The 16,944-nt window shown below is 35.3% G+C and overlaps 1 protein-coding gene across 1 annotated transcript in view; it reads right to left on the bottom strand.

Annotated features, from left to right (window-relative positions):
- The window catches only part of CTNNA2 (catenin alpha 2), a 1,271,675-nt gene that overhangs the window by 29,555 nt on the left and 1,225,176 nt on the right, over positions 1–16,944 (bottom strand). The window contains exons 16-17 of the mRNA XM_062208724.1: positions 13,373–13,478; positions 8,317–8,451 (exon numbers count right to left, since the gene is read on the bottom strand). Coding sequence (XP_062064708.1) covers positions 8,317–8,451; positions 13,373–13,478 — 241 coding nt within the window. The remainder of the gene's footprint in view (positions 1–8,316; positions 8,452–13,372; positions 13,479–16,944) is intronic.

The raw sequence follows: 16,944 nt of genomic DNA, 5'->3' as shown, positions 1-16,944 counted from the left end.
AAATACTTCTGATTTTGACTTTTTTTGGTCCTTTCTTAGAGGAATCAAGCCATGTATTCTATTTCCATGTTCTGTACTCTAGTTTAAATTCAAATTACATATTTAACAGCTTCCTTTGTGTAAGATTTTGCAATTAGTGGCCTAACCGTTTTGTTTTTCTCAATTTTTGCATGGTAGATCATTGACTAATTGGCTTATCTTTGCTTGTTAATAATTTACAATAGTCTCATTTGATTTTATAAATTAGGCATCTCATATTTTCTGATTGTAGAGAATGTTAGTTACCATTGTATATCAGTTTCAAATATACTATATATTAGAAAATACTGGGATCATCTAACCTAAAAAAATTTAGAGGTCATTAAGTTTAATTATGCACTTGACCATTCTTCCAATAAACTGATTTTTACTACCCAAGAAAAACAATCCACTTATCTCAATGTTAGAATAAAAATGGAATTATTAAACACTTTTAAATATTGAAGTATAACAACTTGAAATCAGATTATAATCTATTGGTATTTTTCTTATTATTTACCTATTATTTATTTGGAAATGGAGAAAGACTTCAGGAACCCAATGCAAAACTAGGCTGCATCAAAAGGATGCCAAGTGGTGAACTGTGCTGACCTTTCAGTGCTGAATTTAATATGATTGGTTGTGATAATGCTTTTAGTTATGATATTAAAAGAACAAAACTGTAATTGAAATAGGATGAAAAGCCAGGATCATGAACTTTCTAAATCTTCTCAGGGTCTAGCCTCTTGACGTTGCTCATGAAAAGTCAGTCTCACTGTGACTAGATTTACCACATAACTCACCAAATATACCATAAATGAATGAGTAGCCCTTTAAGGCTTCAAGATATGAAATGATTAAGATTTCTGTAGTCAAGAGATCTTATTATTGCTGCATCATTATCACAAGACTGGCTTAAAATTTTTATTTGGGGTGAAAAAAATTAATTTTTCAATATGAAGAATTGTGAAAAGGCAGGTCAAATACTTTACAAATTACAAAGTAATTCAATGTGGAAGACATGATCAGGCAGTTGTCAGACAAGTGGACCGAAATGTCATTATGGAAGAGAAACACTTCAATAACAGAGGTTCCAATAAATGTTCATAGCAGCAGATTGGAACTAGGAGTTCCTAGATAAAGAGATCATGTTTTGATTTTCTTTTATAGTAGTGTCTAACATACAGAAACTTTAGCTGAAAAAGAGTACATGATTCTTAGGAAATGAGGCTGACTGGAACTTCTCCAAGACATTCTTTCTCAGTTGCAAAATAGATTTGCCAAATAAAATGGATGAACGAGGTCAAGAGACAGGTTATACAGATTTGAAGGAGTTCCAATCGAGTTCAATATCAGCAAGGCATCTGCACAGATGAAGGTATTTGGAAAAAAGTAATAAAATAAGACATAGCATTGATGATAAAAGAAAAGATTAAAAGTCTAAATTAAGAAAGCTTGTCCTCAAGGAAATAGGACCAGGATGAAGTATCTGAAATGTATTTATTGCTCAGAAGGAAAATGACTGTTCAAGATAGAGTCAGACAATGTGTCTTGAATCAGCTAAAGGATTCTGAACTAAGAAAACTCCGTATTGCCCATCCAGAAGCCTTTCTTATTTATAAGGTACATGGGCTGTAACGTGGCATGTACTTCTCTTCTAAGAGCTGTGATCACAACCATATTTTATAAATCATTTAAATTAGACTGCAGAAAGCACTTGACGAAGTAAGCTGTAGGGACAGAATGTAGACGACAGTATGTTAAACACAATTTTATTTCTAGAATGTCGTGAACCAAAAAAACAGTGTATACAGAGATAGCCATTAACAACAGATACCCTGCTTTTGAGCCAAGAACCTTAGACATTTATGTAACCTGAGACACTAAATGGAAAAAATAAACATTCACTATAGAGGCTAATAAAAATACAATGCACAAAAAATTTGTATTCTTTTAAAATAAATTCTTTGGTATTAGAGATAATACCCTGACTCAACCAGTATTTATCACTGTGCCTTTTATATAAGTAAGGATATAATAAAAATGCTGAGTTCAAGGAATCTGAAAATATCCTTTGGTGAGCAGGAAATAAATGGAAACCTGTTAAGCCCCGATTCTTACTTGGTTATTAGAAGCTACTTGTGGAAACACAGATCTCTTTATCAAAAAACATTATCAAAATTTTATCCAATCTAGTACTGAATAAAAAACCCTGCCTCAGTTTTGCTACGGAGTCTTATTTTAGTCTTGTCCTTCTAAGGGAATGGAAAGATGTGCAAAATCCATACTGTAATCCCTAGATAAGCTTTACTGGATAATTTATTATCTGTCTTCTTCTTTACCTTTTTATATTTCTTTATATCAACTTGTCCACATTTTAACTTTTTTCTTCAATAGCTGTATATCCAAGAATTCTTGGGACAAGTCCAAATAGGAAGAAGAAAAATCATAATAGATTTATTTAACCAATTTTAAATAATCTACCAGTGTATAGAGGAAAATCAGAAAGCAGGGTCTATATTTATAGACAGCACTTCCAAGCAAATGCATTCAATCAAAACTTTAGCATCCCGTAATTACTTCATTCAATATAAGGGAGCAGGTACATCTGGATGGCTCTTGCATATCTAAAACTGGTTCAAGATAGAGAGTGTCAAGTAAAATGGTTTCTGAGACAATTCTGAGCCTTAAGTATTTAAAGTAAGATTTTTAAATTATATAACATACAAAACATCTTAGGGTAATATCAGACAATTATTCTATGAACCGATACTCAAAATTATACTAAGCCTTATGGGAAAAGCAGTATTTCTTAAATAGGTTTGCCTGGCTTTCAGAGATCTCAAAACATACGTAATCTTTTCTCATCCGAGTGCTTCCTATTTATCCAGTTTCCATGTTTTCACAATGTATTACTTAATTGGCTGCCAAAAAATCCTCAGGATACAACTAGAATCTATGGCATTAATTAATCAAAGATTAAGGTATCAATTATTTGCCTCTTATTTGATTAGAGGCTCTCAAAACTTAAGACTTTGAAGACTCAAAGGGATCAAAGTTCAATGATGGAATCTTAAGTAATAGCCTTAGTTTTCCTAAAGTTACTAACACCTTCTGCTATTAAAAAATTATGTACTCCAAATAAAATACAAGTAACTCCGCCCAAAAGATCATGTGAGGCAATCAAATCAACTACCTGAGTAGATGAAAAGTAGGCCCATCCAGGTCTCCAGGTAACATACAGGTGCGGGGCAACTGACAAAAAATACTTTCTAGGATGCCTGACACCACGAAGATGTTTACGGTACTTTTTAAAATTCCTATGAATTTCCCATTTCTTCTAAAAATAAATGTCTGTAGTAGGTTCAATGTCATTTTCATCATCCTTGGATAATGAATTTTCACTAAAAACCACTTAAGGGCTGTTTCCCCTACAGGGCTTTTCCAAAAAAAAAAATCAATAACCACATATACTGATATGAATATAACAAAGGAGGACCTAATCTAGAAACCAGATTTTAATATTTTACTAGCAAAAAACTTTGGAGAACAGGTGGGAGAAAGATGGACTCATATAACAACTCATTTTATTAGCCAAGAACTACTTTAATTCTATAAATGATAAGTACCTGTATCATTTTGTTTCTGACAATCTTCACTATTGATTCAACTTTATAATCTCAGCTTGTTTTATTTTACTCTCTCTAGATCTGAACATTCCAACTTTCCCTAGATTAGAAAAGGTCTTTTTAAGTCAAAATAGTTAGTAGCTACCTTCTGGATAAAATTCCTTTGAACAGCTATGAATGCCTGATCACATCTCCTTTTGTTTAAACGAAGCATAGAAATGCATTCTGTATCCACATCTAGGCTAGCAATTTAGATATTTTTCCCTTTACTACACTTTGATCACTGACGCGAGCCAAGAATTGACTCTAGACAGAATCAGAAAATACAAAATACAAAAAAAAAAAAAAAGTGGGGGTGGGGTATTTCATGAAGTGCAGGTTTGCACAATTAGGTTTGTACAATGCTTATTGCAATGACTTTCATCCCGTTAGAAGACTCTGGCATTTTTTTATAGACAGGGAGATTATAGAATTGTTTCAATTAAAGTTGTCATTGAAAACCACATTTTTATATATGTATAAATATGACATCCATTTTTTCTTTCCCAAAATTGTATTGGATCAGATAGGTCACATTTATCATCTGTATAGTCAGGTCTTGATTTTATTAACTATTGAGGAAGTTAGAAGGTAAATAACAATTCCTATATGTAGTCTTGCTAATCTGCCAGGGTCAAGTAGGATTGATTTGACTATTTTAAAGTTTTCAGCATATGTATGAATTTTTTTATCTATCATGAAAAATATTCATGTTGTTTTAGTGTCAAAATGTTTTGAGTGATGTGATATAGACAATAACAATTATCTATAATTAATCCTTTCTTCTCTAATTTTTACTTTACCAATTCAAATCCTATCAATTTCACAAATTGTATCTGCTTACCTTGTCCAGCTTCTTTCTAAAACCCCAATGAGAGTGATTCAGATTTGGACAGGGAAAATTTAAATGGCCGATAAACATGTGCATATTAGGACAAGTGTCTCCATTGCTCGAGAATTGACAAGGGCTCCATTCAACCAGCACGAGGACTTAGGTTACTGTTATCTCATCTCCAAACTCTGCTCATGTATTTTGTTATTATGCAGAAAATTTATATATAATAAACTATTCAATTTTTTTTTTAACCATTTACATGTACATCAGGTATAAGCTACATCCAAGTCCTTCCACCTCTGGCCAAATTCCTGGTGAAAGCAGGACTACTTCTCCTGTGCTCTGGCTTTATAGTTATAATGGAGTGCCTATTGGATTTGAACTTAAATTTTTTGATGATCTTTAGCAGTTTTATCTGAACACTTCGTGTTCGGTATGCCTAACTGGAAGGCTTTTCATCTGCTTTTCCAATCTTGTTTGCAATAATATACAAAACATAAATCTTTGAGTAGCTAAACTAAGATAGTAGATAAACAAAGGTCATGGAGTGATTTTTACTATTCCAGATCTATGTGCAAGTCTCTACTTTTACCTTAAAGTATCCATTAAATCCTCTGAACCTTAATAACAATTAGTCAAAATATGACAATTTACTATCCAAATGATTTCCCTATCAGTGCATTGGTACTTATATGCATACAAAATAATATTTACATACTTTGGAAAGTCTAACTCAACCTTCTTCCCATGATGATATAATGCTGTCACACTGACTGGACATTATCTGTAATAAGCTAGTTTATGATATGATCTGATTAAGGTTCTCTTTCCTTTGTTCCCTTTTTATGCCTCTTCCCTATACCCTCCTTCCTTCCTTCTCTTCAAAATTCTTTTTTTCCAAAAAGCATATCAACTGGCTTAAGACTCTAAACAAATGCTCAAACAAGCTAACAGTTTATAAATTAACTGGTGTTGAATTTTCTGAACTCAGTGCCCCCTACTCATATTCACGTTTCTTCTTTCCATCAATTAAAAACCCTTTTTCTATCCCATTATTTCCTTAGTAACCAGGTTGAACTGACTCACCAATGCATGGTCTATTTTGAGATTTAATAAGAATGACACATTTAAGCTGCTAATAATGGTTTAAGCCAATGAATTGAAAAAAAAAAATACTGCCAACCAAAAAACTAATGGGGCTTCTTGGCAGTGTTGTAAATGAGCATACAAAGACACATCCTGGACTTCCCCAGCATGACTCAAGGAGAGCTTTTGTACTGATTTCCCCCTGTAATCTGTCGAAGACACAACACAACCTGACTTCCCCAGTTTGTACAAAGAATTACATAAAACAAACATGCTGACAGGATGTGTAATTGTGCATCTTGTTTAACATATGTTCATCATGTCAGAATGATACAATGAAAACATGGCTCTCTATTTTTAAATCTAATTTTTTTCAGGGCAAAATGGAAATAATCTGTCCAAATCTCTTTTGCTTTTGTTGGTACTTTGATTTCTATGATGTTTTAGAGAAGAAGCCACAGCACTGATTCCCATGTGTAAAAACACGTAAGGAATAGGGACAGAAGATTCAAGTATTTCCTTTTTGGTTTTTCACTACACTGTCGTCTACAATGGCTTCTTCCGAAATAATGCAGCAACTTTGTCATGCTAGACAATAAAATAAATGGCATCCAAAGCATGAATGCAACTTTCTTGGCAAAATCACTGAAACTTTGTGTGTATGGAGTCTCACGTTCTTGACTCTTTTGACTTAGAAGCCATCAGTTGTGGCTATTTTGCACAATATTGATATTGATTTTTTTTCTCCATTTGCCATCAGTGCAGGAGGATGAAGAATCAGATGGAGGCAGAAGCAGTAAAGACAGCAGACTACAGATGCAGGTGTGGCACCACACAGCAATCAAGCTTGGATAAAATCATGAGGAGGCCCAGAGCAGGCCAATCACTGAGCAATACATAGCAAACTTTTATAATGCATTCGACTTAGAATTATTATAAAGGTGCATAACATTCCTCTAAAAGAAGCCTTCTCTCATGCAAGGATTTATGAACTGTGCCAATAAGACTCAAGGAAGGAAACAGGCTTCTTGATGGTGTTCTCAATGTCAAACACCTCTGCAAATGCCAGCAGTGCGAGTGATAAAAGCCAGTGATGGTTTGGACTACAGCTACATGAGGGAAAGACAATGGAAATGAAGTCTGGTGGCAGTGACGAACAATGGGAACTGAGAGGACGGTGGAGAGCAGCTCTGCCGGTAAAATATCACCCAGATGAGGTTGCGGAGTCAGAGATCCACAAAGATGCTTTGTGCATCCACGTAAATAACAAGATTGGGAAAGTAACAAATGAAAGCACACAAGGCAAGCTGAACAAAAAGCACTCAGGTCCACAGGTGCCATACACAGATGGACATGAAAGCTGAGTGGAATGGGAAACTATGCCATCAAGGCTGAAGATAAGAAAGGAAGCAAGGGAGATGCAATGTTTTGATAACTCCTTAGCCAGAGAATCTTGGCAATTATCATCTTGGCAGAAAGGACACATTGCAAGACAGATTGCTTTTGGTTGTAGAAGAATGTTGAAGCAGGATCTTTTTGGAAAAGCAAAGAGGTGACTGTGCTTTGGGAAGAAGCACAAAATAGCCACTTGATGGGGCTTGCAGGTAGGACTGCATGGAACAAGCTTTCCAGATGGTATCTTCATGCAAGCCAGATCAGTTCTTTTCCCAGTTATGTTTTCCACAAGCCACACCAATTCGTAACTAAAACATTGGGTACAAGAATGATTCTTACACCTTTTTTTAAACAAAATGGTCAAACTACTAAATTTGCAAAAGTAGATTCCAGAAAAATTTAGTCTCATGACAAGCCTGATTTTCTCAAGGCATTCTCTGTGACAATAATGGCATGTTCCTGATAATACCACACTTAGGATGGCAGCATGACAGTTGGCTGGGAAAAGAACCAAAGGTGACAGAGCCACATTTCTGAACTTGCAGATAATTTACAATAAATGGCACCCTGTGTTGAGAAAAAGGGACTGGGGGAGGAAAAGCCAAGGTGAAGAATCTCAATACATACATTTGCAAATCTTGCCAAGAAATCGTGGTTTCTCTAAATATTTCTTGAATTTCTCCTTTCTATGTATTTGATGAAAATGATTTAGATAATTTATATTTTCATGAGAAGGGAAACAGTGAAGTGACTGAGGAAAGGATATATAATTGTTAGTGTCTGACAAGTATATTGGGTTTTGGCAACAGCACATCAACCTATATTAAATTCCAACATCTTCTGGCTTTCAGGGATTATTGATAACCTAGTATGCATTGGAACCTGATGAATGAATTCCTATTGTTTTCCATCATCTCTAATATGTGAAGACAATCCACACATAGAGAGGTTGGCTTCTGAACAGAGAATAAAAATTAGTAGCTTTAACAAAGCAAAGTACACTTACAGTGAGTAAATATACAGAGCCCCAAATAATTGTAATAGTCACAGCTTGGCAATGATTTCCCAGGCTATGAAATTAGTTTTCTTGTGAGGAATGGTGATTTTACAAGGCTAGTATAAACACGGGGTAATTGGAAAATCAAATTGCTCTTTCTGAGTTGTTGTAAGGTCTGAAATAATGGTGATAACATTTACTTAAAAAACTCTGAAATCATTGCAGTTTGGTGTTTTTAGCAGTACTGTTGCCAAGAATGCTTGCTTTGAAGTACAACAGTGAGAACTTAACATTGTGAAGCCCAAGTCCCGGCTTACCCCTGATACAATGAGCTCTCCTCCCAGATTCTGCACTTCTGCCTTCACTTTGCTGCAGATATTAAGTTGATGGCAATACAAGGCAATTCGTTGAAGGTAGGCTAATAAATCCTGCTTACATGCTGAATCAGGACACTGTAAAACAAAAAAAGCAATCTCAATTAGTACCTACTCTTCAGACACTTGCTATATCAGAGATACAAGAAGCAAAGGTTTCAGTGTTATATGCCTTAATTAAATTCATTTAACTTAGCTTCTTCGTAGTGCATTTTTGAAGGATCACAGTCAGTGGTTTGTAATGGCTAACTTGGGGGTCAGCACACTGGTGTACTGGGCTAGACCTCCACCTGCGGCACCAGCAGCCTGTATGGGTGCCCGTTTGAGACCCCGCTGCTTCTCTTCTGATCCTGCTCTCTGCTACAGCCTGGGAAAGCAGTAGAAAATGGCCCAAGTGCTTGGGCCCCTGCACCCACGTGGGAGACATAGAAGCAGCTCCTAACTTCAGATTGGGCCCAGCTCCGTTTTTTGAAGCCATCTGGGGAGTGAACCAGCAGGTGGAAGACCTCTCTGTCTCTCCTTCTTTCTATTTAACTATACCTCTCAAATAAAATCTTACAACAAAAAAACATTTTAGAATGGCTAGCTCTTTTTTGATACAATTTAATAAAAAAGGCACTGAAGGTCTTTCTTAAAGGCTTGCTGTAGACTTCTGTTTCTGTTCACGAATATTTTTAGGAGTTATATTCTCAACTGTAAAGAAGACTAAATATTTTATAGTTTTTCTCCTACTTTTGTCCAACTTTCACTATATGAAAAGCTATTTCAATGAAGAAAATCCAAGCACTGAATGACAAATTAACTTGCTCTGTGTAGCAATCTCTCCATTATAACGTAGGAGAGCATTTCAATTCAATTAGTTGGAGAAAAAAAGTCAATTTGTTCATTTGAGTTTTCTAAGAAACACATCATTCACTAAATGAAGACTTTCAGATTGTAATATTTATCAAAAGCTTAGCAACATAATGAGCTTCATTAAAATGAGAAACTCCGAAATGGTTCATGACCACTGTAAGAGAAACAGTTTGGACAGAAAGAATTTGAAGCCAGTTGAGATGAGTTCATAAGAGTTTCAACAGAGCCCTTCAAGAGATGTACCATAATACAGACACTGACTAGGGAATTTGAATTCTCATTGTGACTTGAGTAGACATCCATAAAATACAACCTAGGCTTAGCTGAATGCTTCCAGAGACATTTATATGACTCCCTAAAACATATCTGAGACTTTAAACCAATGGCTACTAAGTAATTGACATATTTCTATTGCTATCAAAGATTAGGCTTGAGCTGCTTCCAGACCACTCATTAAATTGTTCCGACTCCAATTTGGCACTTGTAAAAAAAATTTACATTCACCAGATCCTTGTTGAAATATTTTAAGAACTAAGTACCTAGAGACTAAAAGTATGCCATCTTTTTGGAGTAAGACCTTGGCAGGAAGACTGTGCTACATGTCCTTCAAGCTTAAGGAAGGACATGGTTTCATCAACACTGTAAAGGCAGTGGCTTCATGTCACCATGTACAGAATAGACAATGATGGAGTTTCTTTCATATACAACACTTACAATGTGTTTTTTTTCCACTATGTATCAAGAAGCAATCTCTCGAACTGTTTATTTGCTTCCTACATGTACTTAAGCCTGTAATATTTATTCTACGCTAGAGGCCCATATACTGGAAGGAATTATCTTTACAATGATGTCTCCCCAGAGAGCTGACAAAGATTTTGATACAAAAGCTTTGTAGTAAATTAAACAAAATCTTTTTTTTTTTTTAAAAGAACTTATCTATTTGAAAGGTAGAGTTACACCAGGAGAGAGAGAGCGAGAGAGAGAGAGAAAATGAATCTTCCATCTACTGCTTTACTCCCCAGATGGCCACAGTGGCTGGGACTGGGCCAAAAGTCAGAGCCAGGAGCTTCATCTGGGTCTTCCATGTGAGTGGTAGGGGCTCAAGCATTTGGGCCATCTTCCACTGCTTTTAGCAGGGAGCCGGATCAGAAGTGAAGCACACGTACAATTGCCCGTATAGGATGCCAGCATTGCAGATGGCTTTACCTACTACACCACAATGCCAGCCCCTAAACTGACAGTTCTATCTCAGTGTAATAGTAATTAAAAATACAATTGTCAGTAAAAGGTTTATACTGCATGCATGTCTCAAATCTTCACAAAATATTTTCAGGCAATATGAAGGTAACCACCCTACTGCTTGACATTGCTCATTGAATTCAATGCAGTTAACACAGGCATAAAAAAGGCATGATGGTCCAAGAAACATAGGAAGCAGATGTGGATTTTAACAAAGACATGACCTATGAAGTTTAAAACATTAATAAAAAGACACAAGTAATTTCATAGCTATTGACAGTACAAATGCCTCAAAAATGGGCACCAGAAGTCAGCCATGAAGAGCATTCAAATGCTCAGACATAGTCTCAAAAATAATTTACAGTCTTGGTATATTATGTATGCTTTGTTTTCCACTTAGCACAACTGTTCGGGGCTATGCTTCATGTTGCCTCATTTTTGTAAATAAGTGTCTAAAAATTTTAAATCAGGAATGAAAATCAAAACGAAAACTGCTGAATTTGAGCAACCTAAACACTTTCAGCCATTGAGATTCAAAGGATAAGGGAAAAGCCATTCAAGTCGCACTCATGTGTCTTCTCAGGAAGAAGTCCTTTCTAACAAGTCTTCCCAGAGTCACCTGTGTCTACTCACTGCATACATCCTAGGTCCCTGCAACCTTTGCAGACAAGAAGAGCATTCTTTCTAGGCCGGCGATTGGTCTGTGTACTTACATTCAAGCAAGTTCATTGTCTCACCTCTCTTTTGCATGAACTTTCTGGAACAGATATGAAATTGTGAACAGAAGCTCAGCTTAGGCTGTGTAGCTTGACAGTTCATACTGCTCTGAAATTAGCAATAACAATGATTTGGTTCTCAACTCCTAGAAATTTTATGTCTCTCTTTTTGTGTGGGTGGGAAGGGGGCAATTCTTAAATGGGGTAATAAAGAGTTATCTCTGCGAATCAATGTTTCTCAAAAACTCTAAAGTAAAAAACATTCTCTCAGATTAGCCCTACTATATGTAAATGAAAGCTAACTGAGGATTTATTGGATCTTATTTTAAGTGCAGTAGTTTAAGCATCTGAAGGATTGTAGAGCCTGGGATGTGAGCTGCAGTAGCAAATGTTTAAAGGACCAACCCCAATACTAATGAGGGAGGGAGGAAACCGAAAATAAGCAGCACAAAGACACAGAAATCATAGGACTAAGGCAATCTATGAAGAAGAAAGTAATCCTGTATGTCTCAGCATCTCCAGAGTGCATCACTGTGGTGGGGACTCTAACAAGGAAACTCATGTACATAATATATACTTTTGTTCCAGAAGCTTACGTGGTATTTTAAGATACATTCCATTTGAAGTGGTTCACGTGTAAACCACTGGCGATAAAAAGATAATCTTCAGTTATCTGGAAAAGCCAATTGCCTAAAGTACCCTTAGAAAAAATGCAACACTTCTGCACTAAGATGTTTAGCCAAGGATTTTAGAGTCCCAGCTGAAGCCACATAAAATGATAACTGTGGAAATAAACTCAAAGATTCAGGTGAGACGGAACTATTTTTATCTACAAGCATAACAGACACTGAGAATATCATTTACCTCTGATGTCTTTGAGTCTGTTAAAATTTCTTGATCATGTGTATAATGAATTTATGTCAGAGTACAAATTACTATGAATCATGAAGAACATCCTTATTTTGAGATCAATATTAAATAATAAGAGGGAAAGTTCTACTTTCCTATTACCACACTTAAAAACATGGTGCCATGACAAATCTCCCAACCTATGCTTTTATTCCTTCATCTTCCAACCCTTAGCTCACTTTTCTTGTCAAGGTGTAGTCCTTTGCCTTCCATTACTTAAACCATCGCATCATAGTCCATTACATTGATAAACCTCTGCTAATCTAATGCCCTGCCTATGAGGCTGGTTGCTCTTTGTCTTCTATTATTCACTAACTAAAAAAAAAAAAAAAAAAAAAAAAAAAAAAAAAAAAAAAAAAACTAAACTAAAATTCCCTGGGAACAGCAGAGAAAGGAAAGGAAAGAAATAAACTTGAGAACTTTTTCAAGAATAGATATTGCTTCACACCATTTATACCACAAGTTGGAACACCTACATCCCACAGAGTGCCTGGGTTCAAGTCCTAGCTACATTGCTTCCAACCCAGGTTCCTATTAAATTTGTACCTTGGGAAGGCAGCAGAGGATGGTTCAAGTACTAGAGTCTTTGCCACCCACAGGAAGACCTGGATTGAGTTCCTGGCCTCTGGCTTTGGCAAGGCCCAGCCCTCGCTAAGCCTTGGCCATTGTAGGCATTTGGGCCATAAATCAGTGGATAGATCTCGGGAGATATTCTCTTTCAAATAAGTATTAAAAAATGATCAATAAAAAAATCCTAAGGATACTGTGTATGGATGTCCAAATTTATAGCTAGCTGGTCTGACATGAGGGTGCTTCCCAACCCCAATGTATTTTTCAAAACATGTAAACCAATATAAAGTATATTTTAAAGGGGAGTTTTAATTACAAATTTCTATTAAAGATGATATTTAAGCAAGACCCCAAGAATGAAAGTAAACTGCTTTCATTCTCACTCCTCCCCCATTCTTTAGAGTAACTGACTTTTTCTGGTGAAGCCTAGGGTTAAGCATGACACTAGGAGGCTGTATCTCCTAAGTCTTGGGTGCTTTTCTTACTTAAGGAATTTTGGTCATGGCCATAAGCCTCTCTCCGGAGCAGCATCTAACTTCGTTATCATCTTAGTATGTGAGCAGAGTCAGACGCTGGTATGTAAAATAGTAGTGATGCTCCACAGTTTGTTCTTCAGAAGCACTTTATAGTGTACATAAAACTGATTACAGAACCAAGTGCTAATTAACAATTCCACTCAGCATGTGCCCAGCTCTTCGTGCTTGTATTACCTGATCAGCCACAGCGCGGGCTAATTTGTCCATTCGAGAACCTGCTTCAGCAATTTTCTTGGCAGCATTAATGACATCAGATGTATTTTTCAATGGGCCTTTACCTCTAAAACAACATACACAACAGAATTAGAAATCCATGAAACAGACAAAACTATCCTCTCTTTTGTCTAGGACTATGGTTTTGGGCTTCATTTGGCGCTGACCATGTTTTCATGTTAATAGTCCACTTCTATTCATTTTGAAGAATATTTTCCCCTATTTTGATGTGCATGTTCACATTTCATCCTTTACATTAATTTCCATTTTTTAGAATTTGACAGGTAGAGCGACAGACAGTGAGGGAGAGAGAGGCAGAGAGAAAGGTCTTCCTTCCGTTGGCTCACTCCCCAAATGGCTGCCACAAAAGATGATCACCCTAAGATCAATAGAAATTCAACATATAAATCCTTATAATGCACTTGATAATATATATACACTACTTCATTTTATCTTCGTAGCAACAGTAGCAAGGAAGTATTGCCATTCCCATGTTACAATTTACCAAAAATGATCAACACTTATCCATACCTTAAGTGATAAATTATAAGCTTCAAGCACAGTCAAAAAATAAATGCATCTGCATTTCCTCCATACCATGTCCATTACACTGTTTCATTTTTTAATCCAGTTTAGCATTTTGAAAAATAATTATTTCTCACAACCTGGAACTGTCCACAATTTCAGAATTTCATTGGCTTATGTGTTTCTGGCCCTTGATTTATGATGGAATATACAATATATGGTATGACAGTAATTGTCTTTATTCTTCCAAACTATCCCCCTATTATTTTCACATTGGGTCTTCAGTTAGGTCATATATTTAATACTATATGTCTTTCAAATATTTATTATAAGACAAAGTAAATTATGATGCATCAGAAATCTTTAAATAAATGCAGCATGTAAGACCTTTCTGTTTCCCTTTGTTCAGAGGAAAACAAAGAATCAATATATTTATATTGACTTTTCAGCTTGTTACTTATCTTAGTTTCCTTCCTTATATACATCTAAAATCTAATGCATTTTTAAGACTTCAAGTCTATATTCCTATAGGTAGAAATGTGGCAAAATGTAGTGAAAAACTTTCACAAGTGATTTATTCAGACCATGTAGGGTCATACAAAGTGGACAATGATAACATCATGTGATGACATTTTACAAAATGGAAGACTTAAAATGGCTCTTCGTAATTAAATGTAAACGAAGTGCATTCTGCCCCATTTTGGTAATTAAGGTGCTATGAATAGGAGAAAACAAATACTGAAAGGTTAAAAAAAGGTAAAATTTAAATACCTCAGAAAACATAAATTTAAAGTTTTACAAACCAGCTTTCCTCAAACACATGTAAATAGATTTGAAAGCCTGAATGATCCAACTTTCTAGCAAAACACAATTTACTAAACCTGATCAGGAGATTTTAAATAATCTAAAGAGTCTCATTTGCATGAGAGAAAGAAATCTGTTAAGAATGAGTTCCTCAAAAGAAAAAAAAAAAAAAAACCTTTAGTAAGTACAGCTAGTGTCTAGAGGGATTAACTAAACCATTAAAAAAAATAAAAGTGCTAACTTCAATGCTATTTAAACTTTCCCAAAATGCAGGACAGGAAAGAATAGCCAAAAAGAATTTCATTAAGCAATGTAACATTGGTAGTCAAAAGCAGCTAGACAAAATATTTCAAGATGTATATTAGGTAATTTTTTTTTAAATGAAGGCAAAAAGAAAACACAAAGACACAAAGTGGCATGGAAGTGATAGAATCAATATGTACAGGGATGTCCTATGGACCCTTTACCTCACCTTCCCCAGGGTCAGCATCTTGTATAACCATATACAACAATAAATGCAGCAGATTGGAATTAGTAAAATCCATAAACACGGTTGGTATTTCTTCAGTTATTCATGCATTCTGTGCATTTAAGTTTCATGCAATTTCATCACACATGTAGTTTCATGTAACTACTACCACAATTGACAGAACTGTACTATCTCCCAAGTTTCTGTCACACTTCATACCATTCAGTTCATTCTCAACACCCAGGAGCTGCTGCTTTCCATCCCTGTAAAGTCACTTCAAGAATGCTATCTAAATGAAATCAGTCTGTATATACTCTTCTGAGACAGATGTTTTTCACTTAGCATAATTTCCTTAAGGTTTATCCAGCTATTGCATTATTTCCTTGTTAAATAGTAGTCTTGTTTTCAGCTCTGCCAGTTTAACAGTTTTTCCAATGAAGATCCTTGTGCAGGTTCCATTTTTAGCTGGTTTTAAGGAAACTGGTACACATATTATTGCATGCATTTTTGAGTAAATGTAAGTTTTTATTACTGTCGATGCATGTCCAACACTGCAACTGCTAGGTCCTATGATAAAACCATTCTTTAAGTCTTAGAATTATCAAATAATTTTCTAATTTTTTCCATCTTAATTAAGCTTTTCAAAATCATGGCCAACATTACGCTCAACGAGGAAAAACTGAAATCTTTTCCTTTAAGATGAGGATCAAGTTGAAAATGCCCATTACTCAACATAGTTCTGGAAGTCCCATTCAGAGCATGTAGGCAAGAAACAAAATGAATTCAAATTGTGAAAGAATAGGTAAAATTATTTCTATAAATGATATGATATGTAGAAAATCCTCAAGTTGCAGGATAGAAAATAAAAATGTATCTATCTTTTGTGTTTCTAGACAGAAGTGATAAACATCCTAAAAGGAAATTCAAGAAACAACTCCATTTAAAACAGCTTCAAAATGAATAAAATATTTAGGAATAAACTCAGGCACGGAGGCAAAAGGCTTGCATGCTGAAAATTCCAAAATGTCACTATAAAAAAACAAATAAATGGACATTCACCCCATGTACATGAGTAGTATCAAAATCCCAATGCCTGTTTGTTTTTGCAAAAAAAAAAAAAAAAAAAAATTCATCCTAAAGTTACCATGGACAATGAAGTTATCCAAATAGCCAAAATAATCTGGAAAAAAAACAGAGTTAGAGGCCTCACACATCCTGACTCTCAATTTACCATAAAGCTACAGTGATCAAAATAGTGTAGTACTAGCACAAAGACAAATATACAGGCTAATGGACTAAAATTCAGAAACAGACCCTCACATATAAGAGCAAGTGATTTTCCAGGGCAGTGCTAAGATCACTCAATGAAGGGCAGTCTTTTCAACAAGTGATCCTAGAAACAGCAGATCTATATGCAAAACAATGACCTCGTGCCCATACAGAACACCATTTAGCTCTTGACTGTTGACTACCGTGTAAATTAAAAGTATGTTATAAAGGAAGGAAGGAATCTAAATCTAAGACCCAAAACTACAAAACCTTTAGAAGAAAATAAGCAAGACTTCGACAAAATTTGATTGGGCAATGATTTCTTTGTTACAACACAAGTATAAACTACAGAAAGAAAAAAAGCTCAACTTCAATTAAACTTTTGTGCATCAAAAAAAACTATCAACAGATAGAGAAAAGGTAGCTCACAAAATTTGAGAAAATATGTATGAATCAGATTATCTGT

Source organism: Lepus europaeus, chromosome 13, assembly GCF_033115175.1.
Source record: "Lepus europaeus isolate LE1 chromosome 13, mLepTim1.pri, whole genome shotgun sequence".
Taxonomy (NCBI): domain Eukaryota; kingdom Metazoa; phylum Chordata; class Mammalia; order Lagomorpha; family Leporidae; genus Lepus; species Lepus europaeus.
Note: the sequence above shows the minus strand (reverse complement) of the source record. Positions and strands in the feature narration are given on the sequence as shown.